General features: G+C 37.0%; 1 protein-coding gene across 1 annotated transcript in view; it reads right to left on the minus strand.

Moving 5' to 3' along the window:
* lamb1b (laminin, beta 1b) overlaps positions 1 to 24,620 on the minus strand; it is a 72,507-nt gene that overhangs the window by 7,874 nt on the left and 40,013 nt on the right. The window contains exons 20-28 of the mRNA XM_062066434.1: positions 24,407 to 24,570; positions 20,098 to 20,322; positions 16,000 to 16,221; positions 15,662 to 15,757; positions 5,116 to 5,485; positions 3,929 to 4,113; positions 3,607 to 3,848; positions 3,346 to 3,552; positions 3,136 to 3,280 (exon numbers count right to left, since the gene is read on the minus strand). Coding sequence (XP_061922418.1) covers positions 3,136 to 3,280; positions 3,346 to 3,552; positions 3,607 to 3,848; positions 3,929 to 4,113; positions 5,116 to 5,485; positions 15,662 to 15,757; positions 16,000 to 16,221; positions 20,098 to 20,322; positions 24,407 to 24,570 — 1,856 coding nt within the window. The remainder of the gene's footprint in view (positions 1 to 3,135; positions 3,281 to 3,345; positions 3,553 to 3,606; positions 3,849 to 3,928; positions 4,114 to 5,115; positions 5,486 to 15,661; positions 15,758 to 15,999; positions 16,222 to 20,097; positions 20,323 to 24,406; positions 24,571 to 24,620) is intronic.

Genomic DNA, 24,620 nt, shown 5'->3' on the forward strand with positions numbered 1-24,620 from the left:
ATGACTCTGGGGTGTAATACCTGCAAAAATTGCTTTAAAAATATTTAAAACGTCAAAATTAGCATACGTCAAGTACCAAAATATATGACTCGGGGGTGTAATACCTGCAAAAATTGCTTAAAAATATTTAAAACGTCAACATTAACATACGTCAAGTACTAAAATATATGACTCGGGGGTGTAATACCTGCAAAAATTGCTTAAAAATATTTAAAACGTCAACATTAGCATACTTCAAGTACTAAAATATATGACTCGGGGGTTTAATACCTGCAAAAATTGATTAAAAATATTAAAAAACGTCAACATACGTCAAGTACCAAAATATATGACTCGGAGGTGTAATACCTGCAAAAATTGCTTAAAAATATTCAAAAACGTCAACATTAGCATACGTCAAATACTAAAATATATGACTCGGGGGTGTAATACCTGCAAAAATGTATTAAACATATTTAAAATGTCAACATTAGCATACGTCAAGTACCAAAATATATGACTCAGGGGTGTAATACCTGCAAAAATTGCTTAAAAATATTTAAAACGTCAACATTAGCATACGTCAAGTACCAAAATATATGACTCGGGGGTGTAATACCTGCAAAAATTGCTTTAAAATATTTAAAACGTCAACATTAGCATACGTCAAGTACTAAAATATATGACTCTGGGGTTTAATACCTGCAAAAATTGCTTAAAAATATTTAAAACGTCAACATTAGCATACGTCAAGTACCAAAATATATGACTCTGGGGTTTAATACCTGCAAAAATTGCTTAAAAATATTTAAAACGTCAACATTAGCGTACGTCAAGTACTAAAATATATGACTCTGGGGTTTAATACCTGCAAAAATTGCTTTAAAAATATTTAAAACGTCAACATTAGCAGACGTCAAGTACCAAAATATATGACTCGGACGTGAACACCTGTAAATATAGCTTTGAAAAAGCAAGTACGTCAACATAGTCATGCTCCCATTTGAGTAACATTATTAGTGAAACTCATGGGAATAATCACTGAATGGAGAACTGGGGCTGGGATGAAATAAATGATCTTCTTCCCACTCCCTTTCAGGCAAAACTGGACAATCATGCATTACATACTATACATTACCTTTTGCATTTTATTAATTTATATTATTATGTGTTGTCAGCTTTGTACTATTTTTTTTGTCATTGCCTGAAATAAATAAATAAATGCAGGGATGTCAAACTGGCTTTCATCGAGGGCCACGTCACAGTTATGGCTGCCATCTGAGGGCCGCTTGTAACAACTAAGATGATTATTTTTTTCCCCCATGCATTTGAATAATAAATATTTTTTTCATACGCTGTATAAAAAATATCTGTAAATTTTACAGTAAAAAACTGACAGTCACCGGAATTATTCTGTAAAATATACACTGTTTTTTCTTTTTCTTTTTTCAACATAAAGTAATACATTAAATGGATAAGAGTACAGATGTTTTTTTGTTTTTTTACTGTAAATGTTAGTTGATTTTCTTTTTTTTTTTTTTTTTACAACATAGTGTAAATAGAAGAACAGCACCACTGTTATTTTTTTAATTCTGGCAACTGATTTGCATTTTTTTTAAACTTTACTTTAATTCCATTTAGAGTAAGACACAAAAAAACACCTTAGACTTTGTGGTAAAAAACTGGCAGCTCAGTCGACAGAATTTTACTGTACAAAGTGGTAGTTTTTCGATTTACAGTTATATGCTATTAAAACCACTGCACATTTTCATTATATATATATATATATATATATATATATATATATATATATATATATATATATATATATATATATATATATATATATATATATATATATATATATATATATATATATATATATCCATCCATCCATCCATCCACCCTTTTATATTTATATATATATATATATGTGTAAATAAATTAAAATTATATATATATATATTTACATATATATAAAATGAAAATTTACAGTGGTTTTAATAGCATATAAATGTGTAAATCGAAAAACTACCACTAATTATTCGATTTAAAGTAATATGCTATTAAAACCACTGTACATTTTCATATATACATATATATATATATATATATATATATATAAATAAATGAAAATGTACAGTGGTTTTATTAGCATATAACTGTAAATCGAAAAATTTGTGGTATTAAAACCACTGTACATTTTCATATATATATATATATAAATGAAAATGTACAGTGGTTTTAATACCACTAATTTTTCAATTTACAGTTTTGTAAGTATATATAAATATATATATATATATATATATATATATATATATATATATATATATATATATATATATATATATATATATATATATATATATATATATATAAAGGAAAATGTACAGTGGTTTTAATACCACTAATTTTTCAATTTACAGTTTTGTAAGTATATATATATATATATATATATATATATATATATATATATATATATATATATATATATATATATATATATATATATATATATATATATATATATATATATATATATATATAAATAAATGAAAATGTACAGTGGTTTTAATAGCATATAACTGTAAATCGAAAAATTAACTAACTTGCTTTGATATCATAAGTCAAAACAAGTATTTATTTGTATTTTGAAAAAAAATTGTTCGGAAAGTATGCTATATTTGTTGCCGTGTTGGATACTATTAAAGTAGAAAAGCTATGCAATTTAATGCATTAAATTTATTTTTTCTTTAAAAATGGGAAAACCGAATACATTTAATAGGAAAATATAAAAGTACTTTACTCCCGCACAATTTTTTCAGGTCTCCGCGGGCCACATAAATGAGGATTCTGGGAAACACTGGATTTTTTTATAACTTTGAAAAATTGTTAGTTTGGATGTCAAGGGTATAAGTGCAATGTTTTGAATCAGTTTAGAAATGGAAAAGTTTCAAAATCTGTACAGTCACTTCGAATGGGGAAAATAGTCCTGGAAAATGTGGAACTCACAGAATCTATGTGAGAATTTTGAGCCAAACATGTTGACAGTGGATTTGTTTGATGTAGGTGGAGAAGGCGGAGAGAAAATAGGACGTCACAATAATTGGAATAATGTTTGTGTGAAAGTTTTATGGCATTAATTGGACTCACTAGTGAGCAGGTTTCGGATGTCCTTAATGAGACTGCGCAGTTGATCGTTGCTCTGCTCCACTCTCGCTTTGCTCTGGTTGGATTTGATCAGCACCTCCTGAGCGTTTGCTTTGGCCTCCCTCGCTCGATTACTGGCCTCCCACACCTGGACACCGTCAAAGGCCGCGGTCAGTCCCCATGCTACGTCAGCTAAAGCTAGCATCCACTCACCATCCTGGAGAGCTTGTCCACTTCCTGCATGGCGGTCAGGATTTCCTCGTCCAGGTCCTTGGCTGACTTGAGAGCAGTTTGCGAGGCCACAACGAGGCCCTCGCATTCTTCCCCGCCACATCGGGATGCTCCGCCCTCATCCAGGCAGCCCAAGCCGCCGCACGGAGAGCCGGGGCACTCGTCACCTTCCGCTGTACCTCCACACGTCTAAAGAGCAGGAATGAGCAACTAGTCTCGGAGAAGATTCAGCAGCGTTCTTACCTTCTGGCTGAGAGGTGACAGGGCAAATGTCTCCAACTCGGTCTTGAGCTTCTCAATCTTCTGGGAGTTTCTCTGGTGCCGGCGGTCAAACTCTTTCTGGCTGCCGCTCAGCTTGTCCTCCGTCACCTTGCGAAGCGCGGCCGATTTCTCCACCGTGTTGTCGGCATCACTGCTAGAGGCGTTGACCCGGAGTTCCGCCAATACGGACTCCTCGCTTGACTCTATGATGGTGTCCATGGCACCTGAGAAACCCCAACACAGGAACACATCAAGGAGGCGCTGATGGTATGGCAGTGTGTCCAAAAAGAAGCAGGATGATCACCCTGCAAGTTGGCGTTCTTGGCGTCATACACCTGCTGCCTCAGCTCCTGCACTTGCCGATCCAGCTGCTTCACCTCCTCCGTCACCTCGTCCACGTTTGCGTCTGTGATGTTGGCCTCGTTCTCCAGATCATTCAAGGTCTCCTCGGTTGTATTGAGTTTCCCGCTCAGGTAGGACATGAGGCCACTGACAACATGAAGTAATGTTGATTGAAAATGTTAAGGAGCGTTCACACACCGCCGGTTTACATGGCGGTTTATTGGCACTTCTCAAACCGTGTCCCAACGATGGCGGAAGGCCTTTCTTAACACATTTTGAACACCGCGCCAATGTGGTGGCAGCGGACTCCTCCGTCCTCTACTCTTATCAACCGCAGTGCCACCGTGTAAGACCGTGGTCCCTCCGTGTTTAACTCCGCGCCTCCGGGTAGTTACCGTGTTCACATCGTGAAGGTTCGAGAGGAAAATGGGACTGTCGTATTATTACTGTCCCGGTATTATCACATATCTTGCAGTGCAAAACACAGAGGCTTCCGTTCTTTGTACGGTGAAAGAGGTGTGGAATCCGGCCCATTTCAAACCAACATGCGGTTCATGGCGGATGAGTGACTGACGAACAGGGTCTGTGTACGGTGTTAACAGTCTTTTTTGTGGAGCACGACAAATTTCTGAACCACCATCTAGAGGAAAATGGGACTGTCGTATTATTACTGTAACGGTATTATCACATATCTTGCAGTGTAAAACACAGAGGCTTCCGTTCTTTGTACGGTGAAAGAGGTGTGGAATCCGGCCCATTTCAAACCAACATACGGTTCATGGCGGAAGAGTGACGGACGAACAGGGTCTGTGTACGGTGTTAACAGTCTTTTGTGGAGCACTACACATTTCTGAACCGCCATCTGGAGGAAAATGGGACTGTCGTATTATTACTGTCCCGGTGTTATCACATATCTTGTTGTGCAAAACACAGAGGCTTCCGTTCTTTGTACGGTGAAAGGGGTGTGGAATACGGCCCATTTCAAACCAACATGCGGTTCTAACGGTTCATGGCGGATGAGTGACGGACGAACAGGATCTGTCTACGGTGTTAACAGTCTTTTGTGGAGCACAACAAATTCCTGAACCGCCATCTAGACATGTGAACGCCCCTTTAGCAACGTGTAGGGGCGGATGTTTGTGGACATACGTGATCTGGTGCATCAGGTCCTGGATCTTCCCCAGCTTGACAGCTGCGGGGTTGCTCTCCACGATCTCTCTGACCGCCTTGGCGTTGGTCTCCAGGCTGCTGACTAACTCTTTATAGGGCGCCGTCACACCGTTGGTCTGCAGCTCCGTGACTTTTGCCTCCAGACGCCGCGTTTGGTTGGTCAGCTCTCCGACCACCCTGTCCCACGTAGCAAAGCACTCGTGGCAAGGCTGGCAGTCGGGGAACACACCCTGGTAGCCCCTGGCGCACTCGTCACAGCGTGGGCCCGACACACCCTCCACGCAGGTGCAGTGTCCGCTCGCACGGTTGCACTGGCCGCTGGAGATACCGCGAGGGTCGCAGTCACAAGCTGCCAAAGGAGAATACACACAAACTTGAAGCCTCTTCAGGGGACAGAATCAACTCCCAGCTTCCTCTGTAAATAAACAACCTCATCAGGACCTTGAGGGTCATGTTGACCCCCCCAGCTGGGACTAACTAAACATGCACGTTCTCCCAAAAGAATAGAAGGAGTCAGAGCAAAAGAATGCAGATAGTTTTTCTACACTTATTTTTGTCTGATTTATTGCACTTTAAAGTGAACTAGATGATGCAATTCCTAAAAATGCTAAAGTTGAACTGAAATGCTGACAGAATGTAGTATAAATGTAAGAATAGTTTGAATGGTTTTGAAGTGAAGTGAATTATATTTATATAGCGCTTTTCTCTAGTGACTCAAAGCGCTTTTACATAGTGAAACCCGATATCTAAGTTACATTTAAAGCAGTGTGGGTGGCACTGGGAGCAGGTGGGTAAAGTGTCTTGCCCAAGGACACAGTGACTAGGATGGCGGAAGCGGGGATCGAACCTGGAACCCTCAAGTTGCTGGCACGTCCACTCTACCAACAAGCTGTACTGCCCCGGTTTTAATGTTGAAGATTTTGGTTTCCCAGGAAAACCGGAATTTGGTTTGTAACTTGGGAAAGTGTTAAGTTTGAATGTCCAGGATGAGTGGAATGTGTTGATGTTTGAATGGTTTGAATAGGTTGGAAAATGTGGGAATTGTGCAACTTGGAAAAATGTCCCATTCGTTTCAATGGGAATTTCATTAAAATTTAGGATTTTCGGAAAAAGCGGGAATATTAAAAAAAAAAAAAAAAAAAGCTAAAAAATTTGAATGTTCAGAATGATTGGTGTTGGAATTTTTCAAAACAGTCTAGTAACATTTTTAATTGAGAAATGGTATTTTGGAATTTCAGGAAAAGCGGACATTTTTGCAGTTCAAAAAACAACTTAGTTTTTTGTCCTGATTAAGAGGAATGTTTTGACAATGGAACGGTTGAAGTGGGTTGAAAAATGTGGAAGGAGTAGTTGACAGAAAAAAGGGAATTCCTGGAATTTTTTTAAATTTGAAAAATGATCGTTTGAATGTGTGGAATATGTTGAAGGTGGAATGGTTTGAACGGTTGAAAAATGTGGTAATTATGCAACTTGGAAAAATGTCCCATTCATTTCAATGGGAATTTCATTGAAATTTGGGAATTTTGGAAAAAGCTGGAATATTTAAAACATTTTTCAAAACGGTCGATAAATGTTGATGTAGTCACATTTTTAATTGAGAAATGGTATTTTGGAATTTCAGGAAAAGTGGAAATGTTTGCAGTTCAAAATAACAACTTTGTTTTTTTTGTCCTGATTAAGAGGAATATTTTGACGGTGGAACGGTTGAAGTGGCTTGGAAAATGTTTAAGGAGCAGTTGACAGAAAAAAGGGAATTCTGGGAATTCCTGGAATTTTTAAAAAATTTGAAAAATTATCATTTGAATGTGTGGAATATGTTGGAATGGTTTGAAAAATGTGGAAATTGTGCTACTTGGAAAAATATCCCATTCATTTCAATGGGAATTTCATTTAAATTTGGGAATTTCGGAAAAAGCAGGAATATTTTTTTTTTTAAATGCTAAAAAATTCTGGGAATTCCTGGAATTTTTTTAAATTTGAAAAATGATCGTTCTGAATGAGTTTAAATGATTGGTGTTGGAATTTTTCAAAACGGTCGAGAAATGTTGATGTAGTAACATTTTTAATTGAGAAATAAGGGACAAGCGGTAAAAAATGCATGGATGGAAATGGTATTTTGGAATTGCAGGAAAAGCGGAAATTTTTGCAGTTAAAAAAAACAACTTTGTTTTTTGTCCTGATTAAGAGGAATGTTTTGATGGTGGAACGGTTGAAGTGGGTGGAAAAATGTGAAAGGGAATTCTGGGAATTCCTGGAATTTTCTTCAATTTGAAAAATGATCGTTTGAATGTGTAGAATATGTGGAAGGTGGAATGGTTTGAATCGGTTGAAAAATGTGGGAATTGTGCAACTTGCAAAAATGTCCCATTCATTTCAATGGGAATTTCATTGAAATTTCGGAAAAAGTTAAAATATTTAAAACATTTTTCAAAACGGTCGAGAAATGTTGATGTAGTCACATTTTTAATTGAGAAATGGTATTTTGGAATTTCAGGAAAAGTGGAAATGTTTGCAGTTCAAAATAACAACTTTGTTTTTTTTGTCCTGATTAAGAGGAATGTTTTGACGGTGGAACGGTTGAAGTGGGTTGAAAAATGTGGAAGGAGTAGTTGACAGAAAAAAGGGTTTGGGGAAAAAAAGGGAATTCTGGGAATTCCTGGAATTTTTTTACATTTGAAAAATTAACGTTTGAATGTGTGGAATATGTCGAAGGTGGAATGGTTTGAATCGGTTGAAAAATGTGGGAATTGTGCAACTTGGAAAAATGTCGCATTCATTTCAATGGGAATTTCGGAAAAAGCGGGAATATTTAAAAAAAAATTCAAAACGGTCGAGAAATGTTGATGTAGTAACATTTTTAATTGAGAAATGGTATTTTGGAATTTCAGGAAAAGCGGAAATTTTTGCAGTTCAAAAAACAACTTTGTTTTTTGTCCTGATTAAGAGGAATGTTTTGACAGTGGAACGGTTGAAGTGGCTTGGAAAATGTTGAAGAAAAAAGGGAATTTTGGGAATTCCTGGAATTTTTAAAAATTTGAAAAAATGATTGTTTGAATGTGTGGAATCTGTTGGAATGGTTTGAAAAATGTGGAAATGGTGCTACTTGGAAAAATGTCCCATTCATTTCATTGGGAATTTCATTGAAATTTGGTAATTTCGGAAAAAGCAGGAATATTTTTTTTAAAAATGCTAAAAAAATTCTGGGAATTCCTGGAATTTTTTTAAATTTGAAAAATGATCGTTCTGAGTGAGTGAATTAATTTTTCAAAACGGTCAAGAAATGTTGATGTAGGAACATTTTTAATTGAGAAATAAGGGACAAGCGGTAAAAAATGGATGCATGGAAATGGTATTTTGGAATTGCAGGAAAAGCGGAAATTTTTGCAGTAAAAAAAAACAACTTTGTTTTTTTGTCCTGATTAAGAGGAATGTTTTGACGGCGGAACGGTTGAAGTGGGTGAAAAAATGTGAAAGGGAATTCTGGGGATTCCTGGAATTTTCTTAAATTTGAAAAATGATCGTTTGAATGTGTAGAATATGTCGAAGGTGGAATGGTTTGAATCGGTTGAAAAATATGGGAATTGTGCAACTTGCAAAAATGTTCCCATTGAAATGAATTTCAATGGGAATTTCATTGGAATTTCGGAAAAAGCTGGAATATTAAAAAAAAAAATTCAAAACGGTCGAGAAATGTTGATGTAGTCACATTTTTAATTGAGAATTGGTATTTTGGAATTTCAGGAAAAGTGGAAATTTTTGCAGTTCAAAAAAACAACTTCGTTTTTTGTCTTAAGAGGAATGTGAAGTGGGTTGAAAAATGTGGAAGGAGTAGTTGACAAAAAAAGGGTGAAAAAAAGGGAATTCTGGGAATACCTGGAATTTTCTTAAATTTTAATTTCAATGGGAATTTCATTGAAATTTGGGAATTTCGAAAAAACAGGAATATTAAAAAAAAATGCAAAAAAATTCTGGGAATTCCTGGAATTTTTTTAAATTTGAAAAATGATCGTTCTGAATGATTGGTGTTGGAATTTTTCAAAACGGTCGAGAAATGTTGATGTAGTAACATTTTTAATTGAGAAATAAGGGACAAGCGGTAAAAAATGGATGGATGGAAATTGTATTTTGGAATTGCAGGAAAAGCGGAAATTTTTGCAGTTAAAAAAAAACAACTTTGTTTTTTGTCCTGATTAAGAGGAATGTTTTGACGATGGAACGGTTGAAGTGGGTGGAAAAATGTGAAAGGGAATTCTGGGAATTCCTGGAATTTTCTTCAATTTGAAAAATTATCGTTTGAATGTGTCGAATATGTCGAAGGTGGAATGGTTTGAATCGGTTGAAAAATGTGGGAATTGTGCAACTTGCAAAAATGTCCCATTCATTTCAATGGGAATTTCATTGGAATTTCGGAAAAAGCTAGAATATTTCAAACATTTTTCAAACCGGTCGAGAAATGTTGATGTAGTCACATTTTTAATTGAGAATTGGTATTTTGGAATTTCAGGAAAAGTGGAAATTTTTGCAGTTCAAAAAAACAACTTTGTTTTTTGTCTTGATTAAGAGGAATGTGAAGTGGGTTGAAAAATGTGGAAGGAGTAGTTGACAAAAAAAAGGGTGAAAAAAAGGGAATTCTGGGAATTCCTGGAATTTTCTTAAATTTGAATTTCAATGGGAATTTCATTGAAATTTGGGAATTTCGAAAAAACAGGAATATTAAAAAAAAAATGCAAAAAAATTCTGGGAATTCCCGGAATTTTTTTAAATTTGAAAAATGATCGTTCTGAATGATTGGTGTTGGAATTTTTCAAAACGGTCAAGAAATGTTGATGTAGTAACATTTTTAATTGAGAAATAAGGGACAAGCGGTAAAAAATGGATGGATGGAAATTGTATTTTGGAATTGCAGGAAAAGCGGAAATTTTTGCAGTTAAAAAAAAACAACTTTGTTTTTTGTCCTGATTAAGAGGAATGTTTTGACGATGGAACGGTTGAAGTGGGTGGAAAAATGTGAAAGGGAATTCTGGGAATTCTTGGAATTTTCTTCAATTTGAAAAATGATCGTTTGAATGTGTAGAATATGTGGAAGGTGGAATGGTTTGAATCGGTTGAAAAATGTGGGAATTGTGCAACTTGCAAAAATGTCCCATTCATTTCAATGGGAATTTCATTGGAATTTCGGAAAAAGCTGGAATATTTAAAACATTTTTCAAAACGGTCGAGAAATGTTGATGTAGTCACATTTTTAATTGAGAATTGGTATTTTGGAATTTCAGGAAAAGTGGAAATTTTTGCAGTTAAAAAAAACAACTTCGTTTTTTGTCTTGATTAAGAGGAATGTGAAGTGGGTTGAAAAATGTGGAAGGAGTAGTTGACAAAAAAAAGGGTGAAAAAAAGGGAATTCTGGGAATTCCTGGAATTTTCTTAAATTTTAATTTCAATGGGAATTTCATTGAAATTTGGGAATTTCCAAAAAACAGGAATATTTAAAAAAAATGCAAAAAAATTCCTGGAATTTTTTTAAATTTGAAAAATGATCGTTCTGAATGATTGGTGTTGGAATTTTTCAAAACGGTCGAGAAATGTTGATGTAGTAACATTTTTAATTGAGAAATAAGGGACAAGCGGTAAAAAATGGATGGATGGAAATTGTATTTTGGAATTGCAGGAAAAGCGGAAATTTTTGCAGTTAAAAAAAAACAACTTTGTTTTTTGTCCTGATTAAGAGGAATGTTTTGACGGTGGAACGGTTGAATTGGGTGGAAAAATGTGAAAGGGAATTCTGGGAATTCCTGGAATTTTCTTCAATTTGAAAAATTATCGTTTGAATGTGTAGAATATGTGGAAGGTGGAATGGTTTGAATCGGTTGAAAAATGTGGGAATTGTGCAACTTGCAAAAATGTCCCATTCATTTCAATGGGAATTTCATTGGAATTTCGGAAAAAGCTGGAATATTTAAAACATGTTTCAAAACGGTCGAGAAATGTTGATGTAGTCACATTTTTAATTGAGAATTGGTAAATTAAAAAAAAATAAAATAAATAAAAATAAAAAAAATTTTTTCCATAAAGAAGTACAATCATGTGTGCTTACGGACTGTATCCCTGCAGACTGTATTGATCTATATTGATATATAATGTATATATTGTGATTTTTATGTTGATTTAATAAAAATAAAAAATAATTTTTTTTCTTTTTTTCTTTTTAATTTCTTGTGCGGCCCGGTACCAATCGGTCCGCGGCCCGGTACCGGTGGTTGGGGACCACTGTTTTAGAGCATTCACACAACTAGGTTGGAACGTGGGAGGGTGTCTTCTAAATCAGTGGTCCCCAAACACCGGACCGCGGACCGGTCCGATTGGTACCGGGCCGCACAAGAATAAATTTTTTTTTTTTTTTTTTATGAAATCAACATAAAAATCACAATATATACATTCTATATCAATATAGATCACTACAGCCTGCAGGGATACAGTCCGTAACACACATGATTGTATTTATTTATGTAAAAAAAAAAAAAAAAAAGTTTTAATTTTTTTTTAAATACACCCCCCCACCCCCACACACCGGTCCGTGGGACAAATTTTCAAGCGTTGACCGGTCCGCAGCTACAAAAATGTTGGGGACCACTGTTCTAAATCACAACCTAGTGGGACTTAAAGACGGACATTATCAGTGGAGGCCTTTGCTGTCTCCCACTCAGCAAAATGGACATGTACTTATAAGACGAGCCTTCCCGCCTCAGTGTTTTAACGGCTTTGACGAGCCTTAGGAGGAACGGTTTGGGATTCCTGATATTGTGCTGGCTGGTGGGGGGGAAAAAACCTGGGAGTTTTTGACAACATCTGGTTCTCATGAGCAGGGAACACAAGGTCATTCCCGGACCAGGCAGCCAATATTGTGTGTTTGTCATCTCACGGTACCACTTTACCCCTGAAGGGGCGATGGTGAGACTTGAAGAGCGAGATAACTAACGCTTCAGATTCAAGCAGGCCACTAGGGGGCAGAAAAGGTTGGACTTTTGTCTTGTGTAGTGTCTTCGGTTGCAGTACCACGAGCTCACCCAATCACGTGAAGGTGGGGTGTGCAGCTTAGAAGCCTATAAACAGTGGCGTGGAAGGGGAAGTGGAGACGTAACGGGGCCCCTGGGCTTTTGTAAAGTACCATTTTTTTTTTTAGCAATATGCTAAACCGTTCCACCGTCAAACATTCCTCTTAATCAGGACAAAAAACAAAGTTGTTTTTTGTCCTGGAAAAGTTCCCGGTTTTCCCAAAATTCCTTAATACCATTTCTCAATAAAAAATGTTACTACTTCAACATTTCTCGAGCGATTTGAAAAATTCCAACACCAACCAAAGTCATTCAGAACATTCAAGTCTTTTAACATTTTCCCAAAAATTCCCGCTATTTCCGAAATTCCCAAATTTCCATGAAATTCCCATTTAAACCAATGGGACATTTATCAAAGTTCCACATTTTTCATCCCATTCAAATCGTTCCAACTCCAAAATATTCAGCCTGTTCAAAATTGCGTGCTCTCCTTCAACATTTAAAAAATAATTCCCGGATTTCCAAGAATTCCCAGTTTTCAGGAACATTTTCCCCATTCAAAATGAATTGTCCATTTTTTAAACTTCCACAATTGGCACAGTTTTAAACCTATTCAAACCATTCCACCTTCAACACATTCCACTCATCATTTTTCCAAGTTCCAAAAAATTCCAGGAATTCCCTTTTTTTCAAACCCTTTTTTCTGGCAACAACTCTGTCCACATTTTCAACCCACTTTAACCGTTCCCCTGTCAAAACATTCTTCTTAATCAGGAAAAAAAACAAAGTTGTTTTTTGTCCTGGAAAAGTTCCCGGTTTTCCCAAAATTCCTTTATACCATTTCTCAATTAAAAATGTTACTACTTCAACATTTCTTGAGCGATTTGAAAAATTCCAATACCAACCAAAGTCATTCAGAACATTCAAGTCTTTTAACATTTTCCCCAAAATTCCCGCTTTTCCCAAAATTTCCATGAAATTCCCATTTAAACCAATGGGACATTTTTCAAAGTTCCACAACTCCCACATTTTTCATCCGATTCAAATCGCTCCAACTCCAAAATATTCAGCCTGTTCAAAATTGTGTGCTCTCCTTCAACATTTAAAAAATAATTCCCGGATTTCCAAGAATTCCCAGTTTTCAGGGACATTTTCCCCATTCAAAATGAATTGTCCATTTTTTAAACTTCCACAATTGGCACAGTTTTAAACCTATTCAAACCATTCCACCTTCAACACATTCCACTCATCATTTTTCCAAGTTCCAAAAAATTCCAGGAATTCCCTTTTTTTCAAACCCTTTTCTGACCCTTTTTTCTGGCGACAACTCTGTCCACATTTTCAACCCACTTTAACCGTTCCCCTGTCAAAACATTCTTCTTTTAATCAGGACAAAAAACAAAGTTGTTTTTTGTCCTGGAAAAGTTCCCGGTTTTCCCAAAATTCCTTAATACCATTTCAATTAAAAATGTTACTACTTCAACATTTCTTGAGCGATTTGAAAAATTCCAATACCAACCAAAGTCATTCAGAACATTCAAGTCTTTTAACATTTTCCCAAAAATTCCCGCTTTTCCCAAAATTTCCATGAAATTCCCATTCAAACCAATGGGACATTTTTCAAAGTTCCACATTTTTCATCCGATTCAAATCGTTCCAACTCCAAAATATTCAGCCTGTTCAAAATTGTGTGCTTTCCTTCAACATTTAAAAAATAATTCCCGGATTTCCAAGATTTCCCAGTTTTCAGGAACATTTTCCCCATTCAAAATGAATTGTCCATTTTTTAAACTTCCACAATTAGCACAGTTTTAAACCTATTCAAACCATTCCACCTTCAACACATTACACTCATCATTTTTCCAAGTTCCAAAAAATTCCAGGAATTCCCTTTTTTTCAAACCCTTTTTTCTGGCGACAACTCCGTCCACATTTTCAACCCACTTCAACCGTTCCCCTGTCAAAACATTCCTCTTAATCAGGACAAAAAACAAAGTTGTTTTTTGAACTGGAAAAGTTCCCGGTTTTCCCAAAATTCCTGAATTCCATTTCTCAATTAAAAATGTTACTACTTCAACATTTCTCGAGCGATTTGAAAAATTCCAATTCCAACCAAAGTCATTCAGAACATTCAAGTCTTTTAACATGTTCCCCAAAATTCCCTCTTTTCCCAAAATTTCCATGAAATTCCCATTCAAACCAATGGGACATTTTTCAAAGTTCCACATTTTTCATCCGATTCAAATCGTTTCAACTCCAAAATATTCAGCCTGTTCAAAATTGTGTGCTCTCCTTCAACATTTAAAAAATAATTCCCGGATTTCCAAGATTTCCCAGTTTTCAGGAACATTTTCCCCATTCAAAATGAATTGTCCATTTTTTAAACTTCCACAATTGGCACAGTTTTAAACCTATTCAAACCATTCCACCTTCAACACATTACACTCTTCATTTTTCCAAGTTCCAAAAAATTCCAGGAATTCCCCTTTTTTCCAAACCCTTTTTTGACCCTTTTTTCTGGCGACAACTCTGTACACATTTTCAACCCACTTTAACTGTTCCCCTGTCAAAACATTCCTTTTAATCAGGACAAAAACAAAGTTGTTTTTTGAACTGGAACAAGTTCCCGGTTTTCCCAAAATTCCTTTATACCATTTCTCAATTAAAAATGTTACTACTTCAACATTTCTTGAGCGATTTGAAAAATTCCAATACCAACCAAAGTCATTCAGAACATTCAAGTCTTTTAACATTTCCCAAAAATTCCCGCTTTTCCCGAAATTTCCATGAAATTCCCATTTAAACCAATGGGACATTTTTCAAAGTTCCACACTGCTGCTGGAATTTTAATTTCAGCAGCGTTCCGGAAGAGTTAGGGATACAAGGGATTCTGGGTATTTGTTTCTTTTGTGTTTATGTTGTGTTACGGTGCGGATGTTCTCCCGAAACGTGTTTGTCATTCTTGTTTGGTGTGGGTTCACAGTGTGGCGCATATTTGTAACAGTATTAAACTTGTTTATACGGCCACCCTCAGTGTGACCTGTATGGCTGTTGACCAAGTATGTCTTGCATCAAATAATAATGAGTAAAGCCGGTAGATATTATGTGACTGGGATGGCATGCATGTAAAGGAAGTGTCTTAAAGTTTTATTGTCTCTCTGTACCTCTCCCTACGTCCGTGTACACAGCGGCGTTTAAAAACGTCATACATTTTACTTTAAAAAAACGATTCCGATAATAACGAAACCCGCAGCCCGATATTATCGGACATCTCTAGTTCGAGATATTAAAAATAACTTAATTAAAGTTTTTACATGTGTTTAAAAACCTGGTGTCAACCAAATCCATGCAGTAATGTGTATCTTAGTGCATGTAAACACACCAAGTGTGACCTTGGGTTGAGGCCTTTCAGGAGTCTCGGGTATAGGGCCCCGGAATTTGGTGCTACACCCCTGCATATAAATCATGCGTCCTACCGTGACATTTGACCTCTGGATCCCCCCAGAAGAGCTCCCTGCATTCCCGACACGTCCTGCCACCAAAACCAGGTTTACACGAGCAGCGCCCGTGACCTGCAGTCCAAATAGATCCCAGCAGAGACATTTTCAAAAGGAAGAACAAATAAAGCAGTTTGTTGTGTCTTTGCCCGAGTATGCAGACCACAATGGACCCTTTGTACTCCCACTCCAAGAGAAATATGTGTACCTGGGGGACTTCCTTCCTTTCATACTGGAACTTGTGCGTGTGTTTGTGCGTGCAAGCATCACGCAAAGCAGACAGACATGAGAATATAAACCCGATTAGCTGGGATCGCTCACCTCGTCACAAGAGGAGCTGAAAGCGTGGACGGGGTCACAGTCACAGCGATGGCAGCCCTCCCCGCTCGCCATGTTCCACGTGTCTTCGGCGCAGCCATCGCAGTTTTGACCCACCACGTTGGGCAGGCAGGGGCACTGCCCGCTGCGCTGGTCGCACTCGCACTCGTCCGGCGTGGAACAGGTGTGTAGTGCCGTGCCCTCCGGGTGGCACATGCACTCTGCGGGACAAGGAGCACAGTTAGAAGAACTCCAAAAGGCTTTATTGTGTGAATGCTCCAAACATTCACATATGGTTTTCTACACTAAAATTCATCTATTTATTTAACTTCTTCTCCAGATTGACCCTCTACCTTCACATTTTTCATCCCATTCAAACCCTTCCAACTTCAAACTGTTAAGCCTATTCGGGAATCGCAGGCTTTCCCTTGACAAATTCCAAAAATTCCCAGATTTCCCAGAATTCCAGGTTTTCGGGACCTTTTTCCTGTTCGAAATGAATTGGCCATTTTTCAAACATTCACCATTTCCATATTTTTCAACCTATTCAAACCATTCTGCCTTCAACACATTCCACTCATCCTGGACATTCAAACTAAATTCCCAGAATTCCAGGTTTTCGGGACATTTTTCCCGTTCAAAATGAATTGGCCATTTTTCAAACATTCACCATTTCCATATTTTTCAACCTATTCAAACCATTCTGCCTTCAACACATTCCACTCATCCTGGACATTCAAACTAAGTTCCAAAAAATTCCCAGATTTCCCAGAATTCCAGGTTTTCGGGACATTATTCCCGTTCAAAATGAATTGGCCATTTTTTAAACATTCCCCATTTCCATATTTTTCATCCTATTCAAACCATTCCGCCTTCAACACATTCCAATCATCCTGGAAATTCAAACTAAGTTCCAAAAAATTCCAGGAATTCCCAGAATTCCAGGTTTTCGGTACATTTTTCCCATACAAAATGAATTGGCCATTTTTCAAACTTCCACCATTTCCATATTTTTCAACCTATTCAAACCATTCCGCCTTCAACACATTCCACTCATCCTGGAAATTCAAACCAAGTTCCAAAAAATTCCCAGATTTTCCAGAATTCTACGTTTTCGGGACATTTTTCCCGTTCAAAATGAATTGGCCATTTTCCAAACCTTCACCATTTCCATATTTTTCAACCTATTCAAACCATTCCACCTTCAACACATTCCACTCATTCTGGACATTCAAACTAAGTTAAAAAAAATTCCAGGAATTCCCAGAATTCCAGGTTTTCGGGACATTTTTCCCATTCAAAATGAATTGGCCATTTTTCAAACATTCACCATTTCCATATTTTTCAACCTATTCAAACCATTCCGCCTTCAACACATTCCACTCATCCTGGACATTCAAACTCAGTTCCAAAAAATTCCCAGATTTCCCAGAATTCCAGGTTTTCGGGACATTTTTCCCGTTCAAAATGAATTGGCCATTTTTCAAACATACACCATTTCCATATTTTTCAACCTATTCAAACCATTCTGCCTTCAACACATTTCACTCATCCTGGAAATTCAAACTAAATTCCAAAAAATTCCCAGATTTCCCAGATTTCGGGACATTTTTCCCGTTCGAAATGAATTGGCCATTTTTCAAACATTCACCATTTCCATATTTGTCAACCTATTCAAACCATTCCACCTTCAACACATTCCACTCATCCTGGACATTCAAACTAAGTTCCAAAAAATTCCCAGATTTCCCAGAATTCCAGGTTTTCGGGACATTTTTCCCGTTCAAAATTAATTGGCCATTTTTCAAACTTCCACTATTTCCATATTTTTCAACCTATTCAAACCATTCCACCTTCAACACATTCCAATCATCCTGGACATTCAAACTAAGTCCCAAAAAATTCCCAGATTTCCCAGAATTTCAGGTTTTCGGGACATTTTTCCCGTTCAAAATTAATTGGCCATTTTTCAAACTTCCACTATTTCCATATTTTTCAACTTATTCAAACCATTCCACCTTCAACACATTCCACTCATCCTGGACATTCAAACTAAGTTCCAAAAAATTCCAGGTTTTCAGGACATTTTTCCCGTTCAAAATGAATTGGCCATTTTTCAAACATTCACCATTTCCATATTTGTCAACCTATTCAAACCATTCCACCTTCAACACATTCCACTCATCCTGGACATTCAAACTAAGTTCCAAAAAATTCCCAGATTTCCCAGAATTCCAGGTTTTCGGGACATTTTTCCCGTTCAAAATTAATTGGCCATTTTTCAAACTTCCACTATTTCCATATTTTTCAACTTATTCAAACCATTCCACCTTCAACACATTCCACTCATCCTGGACATTCCAACTAAGTTCCAAAAAATTCCAGGTTTTCAGGACAATTTTCCCGTTCAAAATGAATTGGCCATTTTTCAAACATTCACCATTTCCATATTTGTCAACCTATTCAAACAATTCCACCTTCAACACATTCCACTCATCCTGGACATTCAAACTAAGTTCCAAAAAATTCCAGGAATTCCCAGATTTCCAGGTTTTAGGGACATTTTTCCCGTTCAAAATGAATTGGCCAGTTTTCAAACATTCACCATTTCCATATTTTTCAACCTATTCAAACCATTCCGCCTTCAACACATTCCACTCATCCTGGACATTCAAACTAAGTTCCAAAATATTCCCAGATTTCGGGACATTTTTCCCGTTCGAAATGAATTGGCCATTTTTCAAACTTCCACCATTTCCATATTTTTCAACCTATTCAAACCATTCCACCTTCAACACATTCCACTCATCCTGGACATTCAAACTAAGTTCCAAAAAATTCCAGAAATTCCCAGAATTCCAGGTTTTCGGGACATTTTTCCTGTTCAAAATGAATTGGCCATTTTTCAAACATTCACCATTTCCATATTTTTCAACGTATTCAAACCATTCCACCTTCAACACATTCCACTCATCCTGGACATTCAAACTCAGTTCCAAAAAATTCCCAGATTTCCCAGAATTCCAGGTTTTCGGGACATTTTTCCCGTTCAAAATGAATTGGCCATTTTTCAAACATTCCCCATTTCCATATTTTTCAACCTACAGGTATTCAAACCATTCCACCTTCAACATATTCCACTCATCCTGGACATTCAAACTATCATTTTTCCAAGTTCACAAAAATTCCAGGAATTCCCTTTTTTTCAAACCCCTTTTTGACCCTTTTTTCTGGCGACTACTCCTTCCACATTTTAAGTTAAAGTAGCAATGATTGTCACACACACAATAGGTGTGGCAAAATTATTCTCTGCATTTGACCCATCACCCTCGATTCAACCCACTTTAACCGTTCCACTGTCAAAACATTCCTCTTAATCAGGACAAAAAAGGAAGTTGTTTTTTGAACTGGAAAAGTTCCCGGTTTTCCCAAAATTCCTTAATCCATCCATCCATTTTCTACCGCTTGTCCCTTAATACCATTTCTCAATTAAAAAGGTTACTACTTCAACATTTCTCGAGCGATTTGAAAAATCACCAACCAAACTCATTCAGAACATTGAAGTCTTTTAACATTTTCCCAAAAATTCCCACTTTTCCCAAAATTTCCATGAAATACCTTTTTCAACGTTCCACAACTCCCACATTTTTCATCCGATTCAAATCGTTCCAACTCCAAAATATTCAGCCTGTTCAAAATGGTGTGCTCTCCTTCAACATTTAAAAAAAAATTCCAGGATTTCTAAGATTTCCCAGTTTTCAGGGACTTTTTCCCCATTCAAAGTGAATGCATTTGCACATTTTTCAACCTATTCAAACCATTCCACCTTCAACACATTACACTCATCCAACTAACACTTTCCCAAGTTCCAAACCAAATTCAATTTTTCCTGGAAATTCACACTCTTCAACATTCAAACTATTCTTACATTCATACCACATTCTGTCAGCATTTCAGTTCAACTTTGGAGCATTCACATACTTTTTGGATACACTTTTAGTTTCCCTGAAGAAGGCTGCAGACGACATGTGACACATCTACTATACTGAAAGGGTATGCAAGCGCTCGATATTCGTAACAAAGTCTACTGCACTCACTTCTGCAGCTCTGAGTGGCAGCGTTGCCGTAGTAACCCAGTTTGCAGTGCTGGCAGGCGTAGCCGTCGGTGTGGTACAGGCACTTGAGGCACGCGCCTGTCTGAGAGTCGCAGGAGCCGGGGTTGTGCATGTCGATGTTGCCGTTGCACTGGCATGCCAGGCAGCGTCCGCCGGGCAACAGTGGGTTGCCGAAGTGACCTGGGGCGCACTCGTCACACCTGGCACCTGAAGGAAGTGGTGGAAGAAGATTTCAGGCTAATGACAGAGCAACATAAAACTTGGGATATCCCGATCAACGTTTTCGGCCTCCCATGAAATTTTGTTTTTGCTTTCGATCCGATTACTTGTCCGGGTCCGATACTTTAGACCAGTGGTGCCCAACCACCGGGAAAGTACTTTTTGGAACTGGAATTGTTTGCATAAGAATTGGCAATGAAAGTTAAAAAGAGCGTCTAAATTTTTGTGTCTCTTTATGGGCGCGACAACACATTAATTTGTTTTCATGTAAAAAAAAACAACCTAATTTTTAAAGGTGTAGCGGCTAATAATTTTGCCGTGGCGCACCGTCAGGAGTAGGAAGAAGAAGAGCTTATTTTGTCATACCCCTTTTCGTATCTTCGCAATTTAATCCCAATTGTTTGTTCTCTATTTGTAACAGAAGAGTAAATAAATAGTGTTCAAATAATAAACTACATATATGTATTTATGTAGGAGCTAAAGTGTATGTTTGTGTGTTATGATGTTCATTTTTCCCATGGTCTTGAACACATCAAGTTGGCGGAGAACGAGGAAGTGTGGTTGTCTGTTTGGGAATGAAACAAGGAGACGGTCGTGCGTATACAGAGGGAATACTTTTTGGAACTGGAATTGTTAGCATAAGAATTGGCAATTAAAGTTAAAAAGAGCGTCTACATTTTTTTGTCTCTTTATGGGCGCGACAACACATTAATTTGTTTTTATGTAAAAAAAACAACCTCATTTTTAAAGGTGTAGCGGCTAATATTTTGCCGTGGCGCACCGTCAGGAGTAGGAAGAAGAAGAGCTTATTTAGTCATACCCTTTTTCGTATCATAGCAATTTAATCCCAATTGTTTCTCTATTTGTAACAGAAGAGTAAATAAATAGTGTTCAAATAATAAACTACATATATGTATTTATATAGGAGCTAAAGTGTATGTTTGTTTGTTATGATGTTCATTTTTCCCATGGTCTTGAACACATCAAGTTGGCGGAGAACGAGGAAGTGTGGTTGTATGTTTTGGAATGAAACAAGGAGACGGTTCGTGCGTACACGAAGGAAAGTACTTTTTGGAACTGGAATTGTTAGCATAAGAATTGGCAATGAAAGTTAAAAAGAGTGTCTAAATTGTTGTGTCTCTTTATGGGCGCGACAACACATTAATTTGTTTTCATGTAAAAAAAAAAACTAATTTTTAAAGGTGTAGCGGCTAATATTTTGCCGTGGCGCACCGTCAGGAGTAGGAAGAAGAAGAGCTTATTTTGTCATACCCTTTTTCGTATCATAGCAATTTAATTGTTTCTCTATTTGTAACAGAAGAGTAAATAAATAGTGTTCAAATAATAAACAATATATATGTATTTATATAGGAGCTAAAGTCTATGTTTGTGTGTTATGATGTTCATTTTTCCCATGGTCTTGAACACATCAAGTTGGCGGAGAACGAGGAAGTGTGGTTGTATGTTTTGGAATGAAACAAGGAGACGGTTCGTGCATACACGAAGGAAAGTACTTTTTGGAACTGGAATTGTTAGCATAAGAATTGGCAATGAAAGTTAAAAAGAGCGTCTACATTTTTGTGTCTCTTTATGGGCGCGACAACACATTAATTTGTTTTCATGTAAAAAAAAAACCTCATTTTTAAAGGTGTAGCGGCTAATATTTTGTCGTGGCGCACCGTCAGGAGTAGGAAGAAGAAGAGCTTATTTTTTCATACCCTTTTTCGTATCATAGCAATTTAATCCCAATTGTTTGTTCTCTATTTGTAGCAGAAGAGTAAATAAATAGTGTTCAAATAATAAACTATATATATGTATTTATATAGGAGCTAAAGTGTATGTTTGTGTGTCATGATCATTTTTCCCATGGTCTTGAACACATCAAGTTGGCGGAGAACGAGGAAGTGTGGTTGTCTGTTTGGGAATGAAACAAGGAGACGGTCGTGCGTATACAGAGGGAATACTTTTTGGAACTGGAATTGTTAGCATAAGAATTGGCAATGAAAGTTAAAAAGAGCGTCTACATTTTTATGTCTCTTTATGGGCGCGACAACACATTAATTTGTTTTCATGTAAAAAACAACAACTCATTTTTAAAGGTGTAGCGGCTAATATTTTGCCGCGGCGCACCGTCAGGAGTAGGAAGAAGAAGAGCTTATTTTGTCATACCCCTTTTCATATCGTCGCAATTTAATCCCAATTGTTTGTTCTCTATTTGTAACAGAAGAGTAAATAAATAGTGTTCAAATAATAAACTACATATATGTATTTATATAGGAGCTAAAGTCTATGTTTGTGTGTTATGATGTTCATTTTTCCCGTGGTCTTGAACACATCAAGTTGGCGGAGAACGAGGAAGTGTGGTTGTATGTTTTGGAATGAAACAAGGAGACGGTCGTGCGTATACAGAGGGAATACTTTTTGGAACTGGAATTGTTAGCATAAGAATTGGCAATGAAAGTTAAAAAGAGCGTCTAAATTTTTGTGTCTCTTTATGGGCGCGACAACACATTAATTTGTTTTCATGTAAAAAAACCCCTCATTTTTAAAGGTGTAGCGGCTAATATTTTGCCGTGGCGCACCGTCAGGAGTAGGAAGAAGAAGAGCTTATTTTGTCATACCCCTTTTCGTATCATAGCAATTTAATCCCAATTGTTTCTCTATTTGTAACAGAAGAGTAAATAAATAGTGTTCAAATAATAAATTACATATATGTATTTATATAGGAGCTAAAGTGTATGTTTGTGTGTTATGATGTTCATTTTTCCCATGGTCTTGATCACATCAAGTTGGCGAAGAACGAGGAAGTGTGGTCGTATGTTTGGGAATGAAACAAGGAGACGGTCATGCGTATACAGAGGGAATAATTTTTGGAACTGGAATTGTTAGCATAAGAATTGGCAATGAAAGTTAAAAAGAGCGTCTACATTTTTTTGTCTCTTTATGGGCGCGACAACACATTAATTAGTTTTTATGTAAAAAAAAAAAACCCTAATTTTTAAAGGTGTAGCGGCTAATATTTTGTCATGTCGCACCGTCAGGAGTAGGAAGAAGAAGAGGTTATTTTGTCATACCCCTTTTCATATCATAGCAATTTAATCCCAATTGTTTGTCTATTTGTAACAGAAGAGTAAATAAATAGTGTTCAAATAATAAACTATATGTATGTATTTATATAGGAGCTAAAGTGTATGTTTGTGTGTTATGATGTTCATTTTTCCCATGGTCTTGAACACATCAAGTTGGCGGAGAACGAGGGAGTGGGGTTGTATGTTTTGGAATAAAACAAGGAGACGGTCGTGCGTACACGAAGGAAAGTACTTTTTGGAACTGGAATTGTTAGCATACGAATTGGCAATGAAAGTTAAAAAGAGCGTCTAAATTTTTGTGTCTCTTTATGTGCGCGACAACACATTAATTTGTTTTCATGTAAAAAAAACAACTAATTTTTAAAGGTGTAGCGGCTAATATTTTGCCGTGGCGCACCGTCAGGAGTAGGAAGAAGAAGAGCTTATTTAGTCATACCCTTTTTCGTATCATAGCAATTTAATCCCAATTGTTTGTTCTCTATTTGTAACAGAAGAGTAAATAAATAGTGTTCAAATAATAAACTACATATATGTATTTATATAGGAGCTAAAGTGTATGTTTGTGTGTTATGATGTTCATTTTTCCCATGGTCTTGAACACATCAAGTTGGCGAAGAACGAGGAAGTGTGGTTGTATGTTTGGGAATGAAACAAGGAGACGGTCGTGCGTATACAGAGGGAATACTTTTTGGAACTGGAATTGTTAGCATAAGAATTGGCAATGAAAGTTAAAAAGAGCGTCTACATTTTTTTGTCTCTTTATGGGCGCGACAACACATTAATTTGTTTTTATGTAAATAAAAACCTAATTTTTAAAGCTGATATTTTGCCGTGGCGCACCGTCACGATTGAATACGTTAAAGGGAAACCCTGAACAACGGGACAAAACTGCGGTAAAGATCGGCAGAGCTCATCAGCCGAGCGCCGATGAGTTCAAAAAGGCAAATATGGACCTTCTAAAAGCAAATGTGTGTGTGTATTACCTTTGTAGCCAGGGCTGCACACACACACCAGCTGGTTGCTACTGTCCGCCATGTAGCAGCTGTCTGCAAACTGTCGTCCACTACGCGGGCCGTCGGGGCACAAACAGGGGCGGCAGTGTCCACCTGATCCCAACTCTGGATCACCGTGGTAACCATCCAAGCACCTGCCAGGTTCAAGTGACCATAGGTAGATCTGGTGAAGGGAATATGGAAA

Source organism: Entelurus aequoreus, linkage group LG12, assembly GCF_033978785.1.
Source record: "Entelurus aequoreus isolate RoL-2023_Sb linkage group LG12, RoL_Eaeq_v1.1, whole genome shotgun sequence".
Lineage (NCBI taxonomy): Eukaryota > Metazoa > Chordata > Actinopteri > Syngnathiformes > Syngnathidae > Entelurus > Entelurus aequoreus.